General features: G+C 47.7%; 1 protein-coding gene across 5 annotated transcripts in view; it reads right to left on the bottom strand.

Annotated features, from left to right (window-relative positions):
- The window catches only part of CARD10 (caspase recruitment domain family member 10), a 54,763-nt gene that overhangs the window by 25,991 nt on the left and 8,165 nt on the right, over nucleotides 1–20,607 (bottom strand). For 3 of the 5 annotated variants that reach the window (XM_084811747.1, XM_084811750.1, XM_084811746.1), the window contains exons 5-13: nucleotides 18,896–19,221; nucleotides 11,239–11,421; nucleotides 7,212–7,367; nucleotides 6,034–6,159; nucleotides 4,379–4,576; nucleotides 3,802–3,948; nucleotides 2,817–2,932; nucleotides 1,482–1,522; nucleotides 194–314 (exon numbers count right to left, since the gene is read on the bottom strand). In XM_084811747.1, the coding sequence (XP_084667873.1) occupies nucleotides 194–314; nucleotides 1,482–1,522; nucleotides 2,817–2,932; nucleotides 3,802–3,948; nucleotides 4,379–4,576; nucleotides 6,034–6,159; nucleotides 7,212–7,367; nucleotides 11,239–11,421; nucleotides 18,896–19,221 (1,414 nt within the window). The remainder of the gene's footprint in view (nucleotides 1–193; nucleotides 315–1,481; nucleotides 1,523–2,816; nucleotides 2,933–3,801; nucleotides 3,949–4,378; nucleotides 4,577–6,033; nucleotides 6,160–7,211; nucleotides 7,368–11,238; nucleotides 11,422–18,895; nucleotides 19,222–20,607) is intronic. The other 2 variants (XM_084811748.1, XM_084811749.1) reach the window with 1 other exon arrangement.

Genomic DNA, 20,607 nt, shown 5'->3' on the forward strand with positions numbered 1-20,607 from the left:
CCAGGGGCATGTTTTCTACAATGATTCACCAATGCAAGAGATGCTGTTTCCAGATATACTGACTCTCAGACCCTTTACGTCTTCCTTCATATTTTCTTCCTCCAGGTCCCATTGGCCATACAATTTGCAGAGTCACTGGAATGTCGTAAGGCTGCCTCTAAAAACCATTGGGAGGGGGGGAAAGCAAACAGACCTCCTGGAAAAATCCTGCTGGTCAGAGATGCTGGACAAGCACATTTCCGACTTTGCCCTGGTGTGTGCGCTGCTGGAAGAGGAAGGTGATCTGACAGATGAGACCGTGGTGGTGACACTTCCTGACAGAGAGAAGGAGGAGGACAAGTTACCACAGAAAACATCCAAGTGGTCCCGATTAGCCTGCATCTAAAGGACATTGGAGAGAGTGCGGAGACAGCACTGAAGTAGATGGGACAGGAAAAGCCCATAACTAAGGGACCCTTTTCATGAACGGCTTCCATGCAGCTGGGGTAACATTGAATGACCTAACCATGAAAGCGAGGGCCAGTCATGTAGGCCTTTGCTACAGAACCAGCATACTGTCCTGGCTGGATGTGAGGCCCAGGAGAAGCAGATGGCACAACAGCACTCACTGTCTGTTCTGGATCATGTTAAGCAAGGCAGAATGCAGGACCTTGGACAGCACACCGCACTACGTGCTGGCTGGCATATTCTCCCATAAGGAGCTGTTGTCTCAGCAAAGGACTGCAACCAGCTGAGGTCTTAAGAGCCTGGTCTTTCAGTGGCTCAACCCCTGCTGGATGCTGACTATGGTTCTTAAAAGGCCAGTGTCTTTTCTGCAGTCCCATGTTCCTGTGTGGCTGAGGGACAGGAGAAAATGCAGGCATGTCATCCTCAAATTCAGATAATGGGAGAGCTACATCCTCAAGCTGGGAAGATATTGAAGGGAGTGTTGTGGGCTCCCCCTGAAGTCAGGTGACCAGTGACCCATCTGATTCTGAGTCCTCTTTGGGGTACTGTGGATTGGGAAAACTTTCCCCATTTTTAGCATCTGAACGCAGAAGCCAGACAGTCTTTGCACATATGCCAATCCTCCTGGGTTAGTGCATTGGTGGAAAATGCCACGAATCTAGCCAGGCCCAAGATATACAGTGGAACATACAGTAGAAATTTACAGCCCATCAACAAGAACCGATAACAGCCAGAAGCAGAAGCATTTATCTCATCCCTACTCCTCTGAAACTGAATTGAATTCATTGTCAAATAAAAACCCTCTATAAATTAAACACACCAGACCGGAATAGCCTAGAAGCTGGGCATGCATGCACGCATGAGGCTGGCGAGTCCCCAGAGGTGCAGGCAGGAGAAATGTGGGGCAAGGGTGCCCCCTAGCGGGCACACTGTCAGGCAGCTGATTTGGCAGAGGGAAGTCCCCCCTCTCCCCGCATCCTCTCACAGAGCTTTCAAGGAGAAACTCTATAATGGAAAACCATGGCTGGAAATACCTGTCAAGTCTTCCATGCTGCCAAAGGACCCATAAGACCAACTGAAGACAAAAAGAACACAGAAGGGGAAGCGTTAATTGAAATTCTTACAAGTATCAAAATTGACAGTCTATCTCTGCACTGTTCTTCAAAAATAATGTCTTTATTATGTTTGTATTCCTCCTGTCTTCAAACAATTCAGAGCAGGGCATTTTTAAATATATATAGTAGTGGGGAAATTCCCCTCCACCCAGTTCCAGCCCTACTATTAGGCAGAGTGGGGCAGTTGCCTCGGGCAGCAGATACTGGGAGATGGCAGCAAGTTGTTGAAAAAGAGAACTGTGGGCCATTTAGTGTGGCCTGTGCCCCTAAGCCAGCCTGCTGATTTCAGGTGTATTAGAGGATGCTGTCCCATCACCAGTGTTCAAGAAAGATTCAACTGCCAGTCCAGTTGGCTTTTGTACCTGGAATGGGAAGGGGTGTCATCTTGTCCTTTTGACTCAGGCAGTACAATCTCATGGGCTGGCCCTGCCTCCAGCTCTCATGAATTTCCTATCGGTGAACTCAAACCCCCACCCCACCCTGAAGTGGAGCTTCATTTGCAGCCAGTGTGAGGGGTCCCCTGAGGCCTATCCCAGCCCCCTCTCCTGCCCTCTGCAAAGTGTTACCCCCTCCCCATTCCCAAAAGGTAACGCTTTAACGCTGTTCATTCTTGGGAGAAAGGGGGGACTGCCAGAGAAGGTGGGGCAATGGAAGAGGTGGGGACTGCCAGAGAAGGTGGGGCACTGGAAGACATTTTCCAAGTGTTCAATCTCAACACTTGAAAACATTGGGGTGGGGGGACAAGTGTAAGGGGGCCAACCCAACCCTAGCTGCAGGCTTCACAACCACAGATCACTGGAACCATAACTGCAATACACACGCCCGAGGCACAGTGCTATGTCTGCTACTGAACTGAGTTTCAGGATGTGCCATGTGCTCTCTCCAGTGGAAGCTGGTGGCTCTGATGTCAGTGGGGCAGTGATCCGCTCTGGGTTTCAGTCAGAACCAGTCAGAATTCTCAAGCACCTATCCAAAGTGCTGAACCCTATCCCCAAAATAGATTCAGCACCTTGTATAGCTCCTTTAGAGTTCTGGCTGGTCCTGACTGAAACCCAGAGTGGGTTCACTGCCCCACTGACATTGGACCCACCAGCCTCCACTAGCCCTCTCCCCACCCCCTGGACCAGAAGTTATATTTTGCAGTCATATTCTGTAGTCAGAGAGACTCTCTCCAATATGGGGAGGCCTAAGATGCAGGAGCCGAGAGGGAGAGCTCCCGTTGCAGCGCAGAGAGCCTGGGACCCCAGGTGTCACCTCTTGATGGGAGCCGGTCCCTCTTCACGCTGCCGTCGAAGTATGGAGCCAGCACAGGGTGGGAAGGGAAAGATGGAAAGGCGGTTTATTTCCTTCTCTCTTTCTGGAGTCACATCCTAAGGAGGAATAATATTTATTTTATATTTATATATATATATACACACACCTTAAAGTCAGACACCCCCACCCCAAGCGTCCTCATCTCACTGTTCATAGCTGAAGCTGTTCGTAGTTGTCACTCAGTTGAAGCAAATGAGGTTGTGGAAGGCTGGGCTATCGCAACCTTCCTCAACCTGGGGCCCTCCAACTGTTTTGGGCTTCAGCTCTCATCAGCCCCAGCCAGCGTGGCCAATTGTCAGGAACGCTGGACGCTGTCATCCAAAAGCATCTGGAGAACACCTGATAAGGAAGTGCTGAGCTATAGGATTTGGTGGAAGCACCGCTATGCCAACGGAACATGAGATACGTCACCACCATGACATTTGTGCCGGCGGAACACCGGTGGACCACTCTACTGGCACAACTGAACGGCTGGAACAGAGCAGGGTCATGGGTGGGACATAGGTGGAAAAGAATGGCTTTGTCTTCAGAACTATTGTTTTCATCTATACAGAAACCTATCCAGATCTAATTGGAGTAATTCACTGATTAAAACTCATTTGATTTTGCCCTCACAAAGGGAAAATCCGAGTGGCCATCTCCCGGCAATGTTAGAGGTTTGCCTAGTGCTTTCCAAGTTGTTGGGTAATATGAATGCAAAGCAGCAATATAGTTTCCTGGGAATGTATCAAGCTACCTTACACGAAGTCAGAGCCAAGGTCCAATGTTGCTTCTGTTCCAACTGGCCACAGCTCTCTAGGTTCTCTAATCTTTCCCATCAACTGCTACCTGATTTTAACTGGAGATGCCAGGGATTGGACCTGGGACCTTCTGCAAGCAAAGCAGGGGCTCTGCCCCATCCTGGTGTATCCAATCCCCCACTTACCCCATCTTGGCTTAAACAATCCCCAGGAAATGTGATGTCCAGGATGCCTGGTGTTTCTAGAACCCCATCCTCCAGGGTTAAAGGCTTCTCTATCATGCTCCAAGTGCTACTGAGGATGGAACAGAGCGAATGGGAGGAGGAACACATCTAAGGGTTGGTGGAAAAACAAAAGATGTCTCAGTACAGTAGTTGATTCGTGAAGAAAGACATGCTGAGGGATAAACTTGCCTGGAACCCACACTGTCCAACTTGGAAGGCCCTGCATGAACCCACATACTGTAATGATTCTAGGGAGGAAGAAAGACCACCCTTCCTCTGACCTTCAGAGTCACCACTTGACCCAAGGCAGCTTCAACAGAGACAACTGTGCCATGAGGCTGCACAACTGGAATTGGGTAACAAAGCTGAGGCTGGAATCCTATGCCAAAGCTGAGGCTGGAATCCTATGCCAAAGCTGAGGCTGGAATCCTATGCCAAAGCTGAGGCTGGAATCCTATGCCCACTTCTCTTCCCCTCCCCTCCCCAATATAAACCTTTTCCTTTCCTTTCTATCAGAGGCTTCCTCTTCCAAACACACCTTCTTGGCCAGGCCCCTGGTGCAATGGCATCGCTGCAGCTGGGCCTCCAGGGTGCCGATCTTGCTCTCAGCCTGTGTAACTTTGCTCAGCAGCTCATCTCTCTCCTCCTCCAAGGCCCGAACCCGCTTGCGGTACTGGTCCTTCTCAACAAGGCTTTGGGAGTATTGCAGCTGAATGCCATCTCGGCTCTGGATTGCCTGAAAGAAACACAGTCCTGTAGGGGAGGTAGATAGAGCTTGGGCAGGCAGGATGACACGCAGAACTAAGCACACCGTGTGCTTCTTTTTTCTTCCTTTTTAAACAGACAAATTCTGAACATGTTGTGCAAATTTGCATGTATTTGCATGATTTGCATGTATCTGCATAATTTATGCTGCATAAATTATTAAGCTTTTAGTAGCTGTGGAGAAGGAACAAGGAGCTATGAAGAAAAATAAATCCCCAGCCTTGATTATTGGAAGTTCTTTTCAGTCCCCTTGTCGCATTCACTGGGCACTGTCTCCATGCCAGGGGTTTGGAACCTCAGGCCAAATCTGACCTGCTTGGGGTCCCAATCCAGCCCTTCAATTCTGGATTCCCCAGAAGGCCATACTTCCCTGGACCAACTGCTGATCATTTGGTGATTTCCCGGCTTTCTAACATTTCCCCATCTACCCCCACCCCCGTTCTCAAAGGGTGAAGTGCCTCTCCTAAGGCTTTGTTCCTGGCAGTAAGAGCTTTAAGTGAAAATATGCTTTATTTTTGGTCCTGCCCCTTTTGTCTGTGGCCCCACACACCACTGGAATGCAACCGCTAAGAGCTTCTCTGAAACTGAATTTGGCACTCGGGCTGAAAGAGGTTCAACACCCCTGCTGTATGCTTTATTTCTTTGTAATACTTCTAGGCAACCTTTCTGGGCAAAGTCCACCTGAGGTGGTCAACAACAGTATAAACATATTACACCAACATCATATTATATCAAGCCCAATACTTGCCCTACGGGGCCATGTACCTCCACAGGGGTTGGCATGACAGGCTAAGGGATTCTTCACATGGAACTTTTATCCTGCTATTGAGAATGCTCACTTAAAGAAGTGTGTGGACCCTTTAGATGATGTCGTCAACCTCCAGGGCGTCTCCCGCACTAAATGACCTTTTTTCTGTTTTTAAATAGATCGGAGATAATGAGCTATCAAATTACCCTGCTTATGTTCTGTTTGAGTTCCCTCCATGAAAAAGGAAAAGCCGCAAGAAGAGGAGCTAGATCACTGAAACATATAGAAGACTCAGTTACAGGGGAGAAGGAGGGGGAAAGGCGAGCGGGGAAAGGAAGCGCATGCAAAGGGAGTCTGTTGTGATCCTGCATTTAAAATGGAAGCAGAAAACCCCATTTTAAATGCAGGATTTTAGGCTGGTGTAGAGATGCTCTAAATGGAGGGCACAAAGTTAGCAATCTAACATTGTGCCTTCCCATGTGGGCACATAGGTCCCATCCCTCCCATGTGGTTTCCTCATTTGTATGTTAACTACAGTGGCATGGAATGGACCAGCAGCCACATCACTACTGCCTGCCTTTAGGCTGAGCAGCCTAGGATGACAGCAGAGGGACTCTACCATCTTTGTGAGAGTCCCAAATCTAGCCAAAAGGAAAGATCTCAGGAATGATGCGATTCACCTGATCTCTTTCCTTCTCTATCTCCTCCAGCTGAGCTAGCACAGTATTCATTCTGTGTTTGTACAGGTCACAGTTCTTCTGCAGAGTCTGGTACTTCAGCTGCAGATCCTCCACGTCTTGCAGGTACTGAGAGGGGAAAGGCAGAGAGGGTTATACTTTCCAGATACGTATTTAGGGCTTACAATGAGGAAGGTTTGGGCCTGCAATCAGTGCGGCTACAGGTTTTTGAGAGCCCTTGAGCAGGGCAACCTCAGTGGGCCCATTCCCTCAGGGAGTCCACCTTCTCACCACCATTGTCACCAGCTGCTCTTGCTCCTATTCCTCTTTCTCATCACTGCTACCATTTGCTTGTTTGACAGGCAGAGAGCCAGGGAGCAAGTCCGCTCCTCCTTCCTTCACATAGTTGTCTGGGACAGAGCAAGAGGCAGGTGAACAAGCAGGTTGCAATGATGAAGAGGAGGAACCCCACGTCGCTGTTGTCCATGGGCCCCTGCTGGGGTGTGGGCCCTCGGCAGGTGCCCAACTATTCCAACCATCCCTACCCTTGACACCAGTCCTGCCCTGCAATCAGTTTTCTGCACCAGGATTCAGACCTGGAATGTATCAAGTGGAAAAACAGTACATATGCAAACGTTTCCCACCACCTCCACCTCACCTCTTAGTAATCACACATAGCACACAAACTGGGGTTAAGGGCTCATGGGGTAGAGAGCAATGGGTTGCTGGCCATTTTGAGCCCCAACAGCCCCACACACACACATACACACACTTTTTTTGGACATTAAGGCAGGGGTGGAGAACATTTTTCCTGCCAAGATCTGCACTACCTCAGTCAAAACCTATGAGGGGCCACATTCCAGCAGTGGGTGGTGGCCAGAGCCAAAAGTGGGTGGAGTTACAAGTGTGACTCTTACCTTTGCTTGTGCTTTGTAGCTGGGGGGGGGGACAAAATGGGATGGAGTAACAATATCAATAACGTGAAGCAAGGCTTGTAAGGGGCTGTGACCTGAGGAGAGTCTGAAGCTCTGGACTGAGAGGCCTGGAGGTTTGCATTTCACCAGCAAGTTCCCCTCCCCTGCATTAAAGACTGAATACACCCTAACCACAGTGGGGAGCGTGTGACTGTGTCAATGCCTCCCCAGTAATGAATGTAATGCCTGGGGAAGGGGGCATCTTACCTTATCTCTCAGCTCCTCTGCCCACTGCAGTTCACTTTGCGCAGAGTCTAATTTCTGGCACAGTTCCTGTCGGTCAGCTTGTGCTTCCTTCCAGTCATGCTCCAAAATGTCTAGAAGGATCCTCTCAGAGCCTGGCACCTGGCCTTCACCTGCCTTCTAAGCAACAAGGGAACATTATCACTTGTCCGCTGGGATAAGCTGAATTAGGGAGAGTCTGATGAATTGACAGAGGAGCAGCAGTCTGCCCCACTATGTAAGTGTGCCATTTTCAATAACTCTGCCAGGAGCTCCAGAGCAGAAAACTTTGCCTATCTAGTCTATACCCATTTGCTGTTGTTTTTCATACCCTCCCCCACCAGAAACTAAAGGCACATCTACGTTACAAAGTTCACAACAGTGTTAGGCCACTCTAAATGTCATGGCTTCCCCCAAAGAATTCTGGGAATTTGAACCTGCTGAGGGTGCTGCTGAGAATTCCTGGTTAGAGATCCCTAATGCTTGGTTATGAAGAGGCTGAACATCCCACAAGTGCCTCTCCCTGGCAGTAAAAACTCAACAATAATGACAGCTAACTAATTTGCTGCCCTTTCATGACACCCAAAATCAGCTGCCTGAGACATGTGCCTCACTATGCCTAATGGTAGGGCCGGCCCCAACACTACTTAATGCAGATTCTGCATTTCACTGTTATAAGTTGTACTGCCTGCTCTATGGAACCTCGCAATGACAAGGAGAGTTGACACACCAGACCTGGATGTTCACAGGTGTATCCAGCACTGGTGTGGAAGCTCTTCATGCCATCCAGTTTCCAACATGACAGGCAGTGGTGGACACTGTAGTGAAGAGTTACCGCAGGAAACCACTAATTCATTATTTACTTAATACATTTATATCCCACCTTTCTTCCAAGGGTATTAAGGCAAGATACATGGTTCTTCCCCCTCCCATTCATTTATTCTTACAACAACCCTTTGAGGTAGGTTAGGCCAAAAGAGATTGACCCAGTGAGCTTTGTAGTTGAGTGGGGATTTGAAACTTCTCCCCAGTCTGAGACCAACTCAGGCTTCCCCAGTCTGTTGCCCTCCAGATGTTTTAGACTACAACTCCCAGCATTCCTGACCACTGGCCATGCTGGCTGGGGCTGATGGGAGTTGAAATCCAAAATGTCTGGAGGGCACCAAGTTGGAGAAGGCTGCTGTAACCATTGCACCACACTGGATCTCAAATCACATGATGTGGAGCACACATCAGAGTTGGCAACCACAGTCTTGCTCAAATTAGAAATGACTGATACGAGGGCCCGGAGCAGGGAAAAATATGATTCTCTCTCCAACTTGAACTAAAGAGTCAAGCTGTGTCAGATTGATGCTGTACAGTCAAAATGTCATAACTAAGCAATGCTTTATGGTTCATTATGAATACGGAGAGATGGGCTCATGTCTTCTGAGATAAGAACATTATAATTTCATACTTTATGGGACCAGTTCTTAAACCACTCCAAGTCAAAATTATACAGTATAATGGCAATATCAACATTTTGCTGAGCATGTCAAAGTTTTATATAGCTGATTGTATCCAGATGCTGCCTCCTCAATCAATTTATTTTTTTCCCCCTAAGTCAAATGTACATATTCTTCTGGTCAAACGTCAGGGTTTTATTGGGGGGTGGGGACAGAGAGACAGAGAGAAAGAGAATTTCAAACTGAGAACATCTTTAAGCAATTTTCTCCAGGATTTAACAACTAGTGCAAGCCTTAAAGTTTTGAGATAAAGTTGTAGAAATAGCATTAACAAATCAAGGATGTCACAAACCATTAGAGTTCTGAAATACAGGATACCTTTTAAAAACACATAAAAGAGGAACACTCTAGACTAACATGTTCATATATTATCCATGGCTATGATGAGAGTGATTTTGTAACTCAGATACCAGCAGGCAGCTTGCTTCTCCTGAACAGCTGAGAGCCACAGCTGTTCAAACCATCCATTGGTATTTTAGCAGCATCTAAGCCAACACTAGAGGCCTTTCCTTTAAACAGATTTTATTTTTAGCATTTTACTAAACCGAGCCCTGAACCAGCACCAGTGGCACTATATCCCACCTCCCGTGTAACGCGCAGGGGTAGCCTAGCTGCAATGGCAGGGGACAGTCTTGCCATGGAAAGTTGCTCTGTTCAGCACATCTTCTCTTTTGAAACAAAACATGGGAAATGTGCACTACACTGGTAGAGAGGTGGAATATGCAGCCTTGAAAGATGTATATGGATAGGGGAGCAGGGGACAAAGTGCAATGTTTCACAAAAAACCGAAGCATACAGATCACACATCTGGATGGGCAGTGAAGAAACATGGGGGCTACATAACTGAGGCTCTGGCACTATGACGGAGGACTAGAACCAGGCAGCCTCCTGCAGCCGGTCTCCAGAAGCACCTTACATACCTGCCCAGATCTCAAGACCATCTTCAAAGGCCTTGCTCTGGTGCCCCCGACAAATGAGGTGAGATGGGCAGCTACTAAGGAGAGGGCCTTTTCAGTGGTGGCATCCCATTGTGGAATGCTCTCCCCAGAGAGGCTCGCCTGGTGCCTACGTTGTGGTCTCCTTCAGTGCCAAGAGACCTTTTTGATTCTCCCAGGCTTTTTAGTCCTTCAGTTTTTAAAAGCCATGTTGGCACGTTTTAAATCTTGCACTGCTGCTAGTTTCTACTTTGGTTTTATTCTGTTTTAAACGGTTAGGTTTTTACAGTTTTATCCTATTTTTATATTGTATGGTTTTAACGTTTCATTTTGTGCCCAGAGAGGTTCAGATATTGGGTGGTAAAGAAATGCAATAAATAAGGTAATAAATGAATAATCTTCTGAGCCATCGGTGCTCTGGTTCTTCAGCAAATCGGCCAGATTGGGCTTTGCGGATCAAGGGTGCCCTCTTGGTTGCAGCTCCAGCATAAATGCAGTCAGACAACCCGCATGAGCCAATTGGGACACATCAGGCCGCATAAAGCTCTTACATCTAAATTAGCACCCTAATCTGAGACAACTTGTTTCACTGATCCCAAACCTGCCTGACCACCAGCCCATCTTTGGCTACATGTGGGGTGTCCAACATGGTGCCCATGGGCACCAATGCACCCACAGGCACCTCTCTTGGCACCCACAAGACTCCCTGTCCCTCCCAATTTTTAGTTTATTTCTTAAGGTTTTTTGTAATTCAAAAAAATTAATTGGGAGGCTGCCATGCTGCAAGCAAGGTGCTACCCTGCAGCACCATCTTTATTTCAGTTCAAAAAAGTGGTTTTGTGTTTTTGAGCTCAGACCCCCACCTCTGGTTTGTACTTCGGTTCTTGGGGAAGTTACTTTTCTCTTAGTCTCATCAGTTTGCCTTCTGGGGAACGAATGTTTTCCATCTAGCCATGCTCACCATGGCAGCCATTTTATGACTTGGCAAGCCTTCCATGGCAGCCATTTTGTGAGAGCACCCATGACACTCTTTCAGAATTAAATGTGGGGGACTCCTAGGCTATCTCTGGCCCTGTCTCCGGCGCTTTCCATGCAGAAGGTTTGTCTGGGACCTTCTGCATGGAAAGCATGTGCTCTACCATCAAGCTATGGCCTCTCCAACCACAATGGAGAAGAAGCTGGTGGACTGAGAAGAACTTCCTACAGGCAGACACTGACTGGTTTTCATGATTGCTGTAGCCCAAACCACCCCTAACCCCAAAACAGCCCATGGGTTGTGGTGGTTTGTTAACCACGGCAACAACCTGCCCTTACTGGGTTTGGAAGTAACGATAAGCTGCAGCAACTGCCCACCGTGGCTTGAATATTCACAATGGCCGCTAGCACACACCGCAACCCCCTACCCACTATGGCTTAAATAAGCCACGGTGTGCTGCAGTAATTGTACAAACTGGCCCACAGGCTCTTACCATCCAGGAGAACCTTATGTTTCAGAGAAGAGGCATTTGACACAATACAATGCAATTTTTCCATGGGTCCACATTCAACCATGCTGTAGTGTTCAACAAGTACCTGTACCACACTCTGCAACTCCTGCAGGGAAGCCATCAGCCTCTGGTTCTCCGCCCGCAGCTCAGAGACGGTGTCGGCAAGGCTGTGATCTTCCACCTCTTGCTGGGGAGTTGCCAACGCTTGCTTCCTCAGTAAGGAGCACTCTTCCTCCATGGCGCTGACTCTGCATTTCAGCTGATCTACCTGAAATACACAGGAAACGAAGACCACAGCAGCTCAGTACCACAGCATTGACTGTAGTGCTGGGGAAATGAGAAGAGAAATGTCCACAGGGCTCAACTTGGACTGGGACTACCTCCAGAATTGCTCTGGAATGCCAGATCCAACCCTAGAACGTACGTACTAATAATGGGGGGAAGGGGGGACGCATGTACATCTGAGCATGGACAGAGTGAATTTCTCCCCCTACAACGCAACCCACATTTCTGGGGGAAGAGCTTCCAAGTCAGAAGGGAGGCGTATGGCAGCCTTCTCCAAAATGGCGTCCTCCAGATGGGTGGGACCACAACTCCCATCTTCCTCAGCTGGCAGGATCATTGGCCACACTTGCTAGTGGTGATGGGAGTTGTCGTACAGCTCCTCTTGAAGACAGGAATTTGGGGAAGGCTAGTATAAAGCTTTCCAAAACAATCACTTCACTTTTTAAGGCACACACTCAAGACCACTTAAGAAGAAAGGTTGTCAAGACGTAGCCAGAAAGTGGAATAGACTGAGCTTTTCTACACAAGGCTGTTAATCTGCTGCATCTACTTTCAGTTTCGTCACAGAATTGAGAGAGCATTTCCTTTCCTGCTTTTCTGCTAAATAACCTCTAGGTGGCACTGTGGTATAGCAGAATAACACAAATTCACAAGAGGAAATTGCACTTTCTTTCGCTTTCACAATTAAATGCCACATTTTCCCTGCTCTAAAACAACTCGCCAAAAGTGCTAGTTAGACATTGAACGAAACTGAAGTATCATGACATTGTCTAATGAACCTGTAAACAACTGTGATTGGGGAACGACAAGCACACAATAAATGCCTCATGTAGAAAAGCCCATGCTTTACCCTTAATGTCCTTTGACCATTCTATTGGATTCACAGTCAGGATGCTATAAGGACAGGACTTCTTTATCCCTTTCATGCCTACTTATGGCTGCTTGTTGGCAGCTAAATTTTGGCCACCACGAGAGCTGCCAAAGCAGAGCCCAAACTTAGGGCTGATCCACCTTTGCCAGCTCCAAGTTCATAAGAAGGGTGTGTGTTCTTGTCACATTTCTCAGCAGTGCGAGGGGACTCTTGCCATGATATGCAAAACAAGGATGCTGACCTGTGCCTTGTATCACAAAATCATACCTGAGTGCACTTCCATAGAATTGTTACTTGCAGAAACTGTGGGAGAACTCAAGAAAGGAAAGCTGTAGAATATCGCATCAAGGCACAAACAGAAAACCACACTATGAGGTGGAAATAGGAATACCCACAAATAGGTTTGCCCATGCCCACAAATGAACCACACATCCTCCAGATGTGTTGGATTGCAACTTCCATTATGGCAGCAAAAATGATGGGAGTTGCAGTCCAACACATCTAGAGAACGCCAGGTTGGGGAATGCTGTTCTAGGTTTGAAATGACTTCATCACCCAAACCTTGGAACACAGGAAGCCAGACCACTGGTCTATCTAGTCCAGTATTATTGCCACTGACTTGCAACAGCTCTGCAAGGTTTCAGGCAGGAATTTTTTCCAGCCCTACCTGGAGATGCCGGGGATTGAACCTGGGGCCTTCTGCATGCAACGCAGGTGCTCCACCACTGGGCTACTGGTGAACATGTTAGATTCCCCTATGTAGTGGCCAACGTATATAACAGTTTGATTCTATTGAATATTCCTGCATATCCCTGTTGAATAGGAGTTACATTGTCTGGAAAAGGTGCTTGCAAGAACCGGACTTCCTTGTTACTTTGCAAACGGTACCAGTACCTAAGCAGTAATGTTCTGCTCTACAAATATGACACTGAAAACAGACTGAGTCCTAGCCCCATTTAAGCAGGAACAGCCAACCTACATATTCATTCATTCATTCATTCACTCATTCCCTCTCTCTCTCTAGGCCTGAGCCCACATTGTTCCTGCACTGCCATAACTGACAGTGCAGAGATAAGTGTAAGTTATAGGTAAACAGGAAGGAGTTATTTAGGTAAATCCAGGAGTGAAAACTAAGACTATACTGCAGGGCAATAGTGAGTGAGAAGTTAATGATTAGAATCTCAGGGGCCAGAGGCTGAAATAACCATACAGTGACTCCAGGAGGACTTCTAACCTAATCAGAGTTATGAACAAGTGAGCTCATGGTGAAGCTATCCCAGCTCAGACAGACAGAGGAAATAGGTGTGTCAGTTGCTCACTGCAAAAGCAAGATAACCAAGGTGCGGTCTGGTACATTCCTTCGACTATCTAGAGTGAAAAGTCTGCCTAGGATGTGGGTTTGTCACCTGGCCATTGAATGCTCCCACCCACTTTCTCACTATGTGAATCTCAGGGTGTGTTTCACCTGGAGTACCTGCAAAGTCACTGAGGACATTCGCTAGAAAGTGGGTGGGAGTGTAAAACAGTCAGATAACAAACCCATATCCTAGGCAGGGGGGAAAATCCTAAACATGCGTATGCATGCATGCCCACACCAAGCATAAAGGGCTTAAACCACAGTACACAATATGTTGTCATGTTAAAACAAATAGAATAGGTAGCAACTTTTTGTATGTGGAAAAGATCAATACTCTGGCTCAAAAATCTCACAAATGGCAAATATAGGCTGTTCCCACCTCTTTCAGACACATGCACACCAGTTCACACAAGCATACATTTTAGCAGCAGCAAACAAGCAAGAGGGATTCTTTCACTGTTGCTTCATTCTAATATAGTCTGGGTTGTTTGAGCTGACGGAGAATAGTGGCTAAGAGCCAGGATGTCCCTGGTATAAATCCTCCCTCTGTCGTGAACCCAGAAGATGGCCTTGGGTAAGCTTCTTTCTCTCAGCTTCGGCCTTCCTACCTGCAATATGGGGATGTAATAATACTGAACCTACCTAATAGGGTTGCTCTAAAGATTGTTGAGATAATTCACGTGAAGCACCTTAAAGGGTTTTACACGATATATAAAATGCAAAGAAACATTGTTATTTTAACGGTGTGGGGGGGGGGGTTAAAGTTGGTACTCTTCCTCGAGCCCTTAGGAACAGAGTGGGATAAATGTTGAAATAACAAGAATGATACATTACACACACATTCCATAGCAGATATGTGCACACAAGCACACCCCAGAAACACTCCATTTCTGGGACATGTATCCTACAAGAAATGGTGCACCAGCCTGGGCTGGCCCTACCATTAGACAGAGTGAGGCAGCCACCTCAGGTGGCAGATATTGGAATGCAGAGAGCAGTGGTGAGGTTTTGGAGTACAGAGCTGTGTGTGCAACACAGCCTACCTTGTACCCCTTAAACCAGGGGTGGGCAACATGCAGCCCATGGGCCACATGCAGCCCACTGCCCTTCTTTGCGGCCCCTCTGCCCCCCACTGCTGCTGCCTAATTTTCTGTGGTGGTGGCGGCAGCAGCAGCAGCAAAAAAAAAATTTGGTTTGCCACCAGATCTCACCTGTTTGCTGCCGAATTTTGGCAGTACCCAAAAAAAGGGCCTATTTAGCCTTAAAACAAAATTTTTTGACACCACTGTGACAACAAAATTTGGTGGCAAACTGGCCATTTTTTCACTGCTCCTGCTGCCACATCACCAATTTCTGAGGCGATTTTGACGGTGCAACGGGGGGGGGGTTAGCCCCCAGTGGGTCAGGTTGGGGGTGGAATTGGCTCCCAGTAGTTGCCTGCCCCTGGCCAAAACCATCTTGCTGTCCAAAGGGATAGTGGTGGAGGAAGATTCAACTGCCAGGTCAGCTTCTGTACATGGAACTGAGGGTGCCATTTTGAACTTCACCTCAGGTAGCAAACTGTCTCGGGCCTGCCCTGGCCCTAACCCAAACCCAAGCGCAGTCTGTTCAATTCACTAAAAAGTACATTAGGAAGTGGCTCGGACATGTTCTGTGTATTCATGTCTTCCCAGAGCAAATCTGAAAGTGACTACAGGGCTCAGACCTAACCAACAAAAAGTAGGACTGCCACAATCTATCACTTTTACAGCATCATCAATATGCATGGGCCTTTACAGAGCAAAATAGCAGGCAGTTGCTTACTCTACAGCAGCTGCAGTATACAAAGAGACAAGGGGAAGATATCATAAAAAGAAAGAGAGAAAGAGGAGGAGGGACACACACAAGAGAAACCATAAGACGTCAAGCAAGTGCAGTTTATACATATGCTTAGATTAGCTGCCATTTTGAGGGTCCGGTGCAGGGGAGGGGGGAAGAACTTAGAGAAGAGCAGAGCAGAAGAAGAGTCTTGAGGAGGGATTTGAAGAGTGAGGAAAAACTAGCCGTTTATATTTGGGACATCAGGGAATGCTATAACTGGAGAGAGGATACTGGAGGGGGACTGCAGCTCAGTGGCCATGGCTTCCATGCTGAAGGTCTCAAGTTCAATCCTTAGCATCTCTGCTTAAAATAATTAGGTAGGAGATGACGGGAAAGGCGGCCCCTCTCTCTGCCCAGGACCCCAGTCAAAGCAGAAAATTCTGGACAAATAGTCTGACTTGGTTCAAGCCGCATTCTAATGTTCCTACCCCAGTCAAAAAAAATTCTGGCAGAACTCTCAGTGGATGAGTTTTGCTATTCACTCAGACCAGCTTTAGGCATTCAATTAGACCCCAAGAATGATCGATGTTGCTTTGAAGCTGGAGAGGGTCTCAGGCAAAAATTCAGCAAGGAAAAAAACCTAAACATGCCCAGCTCAGTGGCTGGGCAAGCTCAGATTAGAAATCAAAGTGGTATTTAAACTTGCCAGAGTTCAATCATTCATTCCAAATCATTTCATTTGTACCAACGTGTCTTCCTAAAGCTTGTGCATTGACTAGGCTTCATGCAAGAACATGATCTGGATACTCTAACGGCCCTAGGACTTAAAAATCAAGTGCATTAATAATTTTATCTCATGTTGACACAGCACCACTTAGAATATTTTCCTTGTATAGACACTATTGGACACTATTCATTCCTGAGGATCCAGGCGGGTCGCAATCCTGCATTTTCCCCACTGTTGTCTTATTTTTCTCAAGAACTAATTTAACACAATTCTGTTTCAAACTTTCACTGCAATTAAAGCACAATCTTTTCAGGGTAGAAACAGACTGTAGCACAACTGTGTCGCTGGAAGCAGGGGAGCGGCTGGGAACTTTGTGGAATCCCATGGCTAACACCAGCCTTCTCTCACAATCACAACACCTGCCTGACCATGATTCCTTTTTTTAAAGCTGCAGTGAAACTGACAAAGCCTTTCCCCTACCTCAGCAGCCAATTCAAAGAAGCCTGTTCAACACGCACCAGTATCTAAGAAAAAAAAACCCTGGCAAAATTGGTAATGCTCCATCTGTCGCCGCCACCCCAAAATCACCATAGGTGAATTCTGACAATTGCAGCAGTAAAGAATAGGGAGGTGCCACTAGGTCTGGATAGGACTGCTTTCGCTTCTAAAAGGTAACGTCCACTTTGCATGGGGAGCTAGATATTCCACAACTGCATGGAATGTCTAGTGACCATAGGCATAGTGATACTGTGCCTGATCACTAGAACTAGTGATCAGGCACAATCACCTCTGGACAGGATTAGCAGTAGTATAGCAGTGTTCATTTTAATTCTTTAATAAATCACATTGTTGTTATCTGGAAGCACCCCAAGACTCATCCAATACAAAGCACCTTGTATCCCTGTGCACTTTAAACATGCAGGTTTGTGCACACATGCAACAAATATACATTGTCAGTCCCTGATGAGTCAGGGCGATACCAAGTTGTTCCAAGCCTGCATCAAAAATCTCAAGTCTGGGCCTTTTCTGGAAAAAGCACCAGCAATTCCCAACTGCGTCCATGGCATTTCACATCTTCCAGGTAGTGCAGGACCACAGGCACGAATTCCTAACAGAAAATCCTGTGTAGCAGCTGCAGGGTCTCTCACCCAACATTGTCTGGGACTCTCAGATCACTCTGTCTGACATCTTAGCAGCAGGGTTGTTGTTTAAAAGAAGTGAAATTTGCCCTTTGTGGACCCAGATCAATTGGCGTATCAGAGAGCCCTCTGGGACATGCATTGGACCCAGGAGGGAAGCTTGGCCAGAATCAAAACTAGAGCAAACTAGGGCAGGCAGAAAGGTGTGGCAATGAAGTCAGCAGAGAGACAAGGCTCCAAAACGGTTGCGGCCAGGGCAAGGTAAAGAGAAACCAAGGAACTAAGTCAGGGAGTTTCAAGAATGCACCACGCAGGATGAGACACAGACAAGAGTAGCTGTCTAGCTCTTTTTTCCTCTTTCCTTTTATAGGAGTTGCTGAGAGGCTGGGACCAATGAGACCAGAACAAGAGCTGCATGCGTGCAGACAGTGCTGCATTGCTTCTGGCAGGGGGAAATGACTTGGGTCCCACTCTTGACATACATCCCATTTTGCACCACCCTGCTTTGCGCAGCCCTCCAATCATGTTTATAAACTGGGGTGCAGAATCTCAGGCCTGGGGTCATAATATGGTCCTCCAGGATTCCCCAAATGACCACACCCCATTCCCCACATCACCAGAGGCCTCACGCTCCCCCTTCCCCCAGCTGACTGCAGTGGAGGCTGGTGGCTCCGATGTCAGTGGGGTGGTGCATCTGCTCTGGGTTTCAGTCAGAACCAGTCAGAATTCTAAAGGTGCTTTGTACCTTGGATAGCTCCCTTAGAGTTTGACTGGTTCTGACTGAATCCCGGAGCAGATTCACCGCCCAATGACATCGGAGCCACCACCCCCCACTGCTGGACTGCCTGCCTTTTGGGGGGTTCCCAGCTTTTGTGCAGTTTTTTCCCCCATTCTAAAAGGCTGAAATGCCTCTCCCAAGGCTTAGTTCCTGGCAGTAGCTTGAAGCTGCAATTAGGGGTGGCACCGGTGCCCGATTCCATCAGGGAAGCCTGCGGAAGCCCCCCTGCCCTCACCCCCGAGCCCCACTCACCGAGCCCCTGCCACCACTCAGCCCCTGCCCATGCTTCACAAGCAGCCCACACTCACCCCGGCAGCCTTGTTGAGCTCCGCAGTCGCCATTTTTTGAAAAATAAATGGCGATTGCAAAAATGTGCATATTTGCATATGCGCGAAAATGCACATATTCACACATGCATATATGCACATTTTTGCAACTGCTGTTTTATTTTTCAAAAAAATGGCAGTCACAGAGCTCAACGAGGCTGCCAGAGTGAGTGCAGGCTGCTCGCCGAGCGCAGAAGGGGCTCAAGCACGGTCTGGGGACCAGTGAGTGGGGACAAGGGCTGGGTGGGTGCCCGGAGAAGCCAGACCGGGGGGGGGGGGGGGTTTCACATATCCCTAGTTCCAATATGCTGGAAAGTTTGGCCCCGCCCCTTTTTCCTCCTGCCCCAGCCAGCACTGGCCTTCAAGTGCTTCTCCAGAATGTAATCTGGCCCTCAGGCTGAAAGAGGTTCAATGTCCCTGATAAAACACACACGCGCGCGCTCCCCTTGCTCACCATACCCCCAGTTGCAGGTCCCGGCTTCGTAGGACGGCTGCGTTTTTCTCCTCACACAGCTGCGCATAGCGCATGGCCAGCATATAGTTTTCATCCTTCAGCCGCAGCAGCTCCAGACTGTTGGAGTCCCACTCCTCCTGGAACCGCTGGCAACGCTCTTGCACCTTCCGCAGTTCTCGCAGCTGCTGCTTCAGCTGGGTGCTCTCCTCCTCCAAGGCCTGGTTCTTTACCTGGAGCTGGTGCTCTTTTGCCAGATGCCCTTTCCGCTGGGCCCTTGCCTTCTTCACCTCCATCATCAGGAACTGGGTCAGGCCTTCGGGGCCCTCCTCATCTGGAAAAGAATGGTCAGCAAAGGGACGAGACAGGGTGTCCCAACTCTCATCCAGGGGCAGCTAATTCACGCTTTGCATGACAAGCATATTTGCCACATGCCCACTTGAGTTTGCATCAATAAACACCACAACGTGACTTTTTAGTGGGAGGAGCGTAGCTCAGCGGTAGAGCACCTGCTTTGCATGCAGAAGCTCACAGGTTCGATCCCTGGCATCTCCAGGAAGGGTTGGAAAAACTCCTGCCTGAAACCCTGGAGAGCCACTGCCAGTCAGTGTTGATAATACTGGGCTAGATGGACCAATTGTCTGACTCGGTATAAGGCAGCTTCCTATGTTCCTAACTTATGAAATGGAGATGTATATTTGTAAGCATACATGGGATGTGGGCCTGGAAAATGCAGCCCAATCGAAACACCCCGGGCTTCTTCACATGCAACTTTTTTATCCTGCTATTGAGACTGCTTGCTCATGGAAGTTTGCGGGCCCTTTAGATGATGCCGTTAACCTCCAGGGTGTCTCCCACACGAAATGACTTTTATTCTGTTTTGAAATAGATCGGAGATAATGAGATATCAAATTACCCCACTTGAGTTCCTTCCATGAAAAAGGAAAAGCCACAAGAGGAGCGCGATCAGTGAAACATATGGAAGACTCAGATAAGGGGGAGGAGGGGGGAAAGGGGGGGACGGAAGCACGTGTAAAGGGAGTCCGTTGTGATCCTGCATTTAAAACGGAAGCAGAAAGACCCATTTTAAATGCAGGATTATAGGCTGGTGTAAAGATGCTCCCCGGTATACATTCTCCACATTCCCTACCCCCTGCCCCCCCACACACACACACGATTAAAAACAGGCATGCTTGTTTCACACTTTGAGGTATTAACTGCTGCAAACACACAGGAAACATACTTTGCTACATAAAGGGTGAATTGGCTCTTGGGCTTGGTGGAACAGTTGCTGCGTCAGAGACACCCAGTGCTTAGATTTGCTATACAAGGTTCCAGAGTTCCAATCTACACAAATGTATATATCCCTAGCCTGGGATTTCCTCATGACCATATGGTTCTATGCTACCCAAAACTATTCTCATGTACCTCCTTCTAACTAGGGATATATAGATATAGATACAGCACGCACGCATGCATGCATATTTGCACCCTAAATATAGTCCTCTATGAATTATAATCTAATTTTTACTTTATGCTAAAATGCGCTAACTCTGTGCTCAGAAAACTCAAATTCCAAGTTCAAGAAAAAAATGGAAATTAATAAATTGCATGCGAAGTGGATTAGTTTAGGCATAGAACTTGTTCAATGCTCATGCTCTAATCTTCATGTTGGGTTCTGGCAGGGGGATACTCTTCAAATAAAAATGGTATTTGTTCA

The sequence above is a fragment of the Heloderma suspectum genome, chromosome 7 (assembly GCF_057233095.1).
Source record: "Heloderma suspectum isolate Gila_16-S chromosome 7, 16-S_ref, whole genome shotgun sequence".
Taxonomy (NCBI): domain Eukaryota; kingdom Metazoa; phylum Chordata; class Lepidosauria; order Squamata; family Helodermatidae; genus Heloderma; species Heloderma suspectum.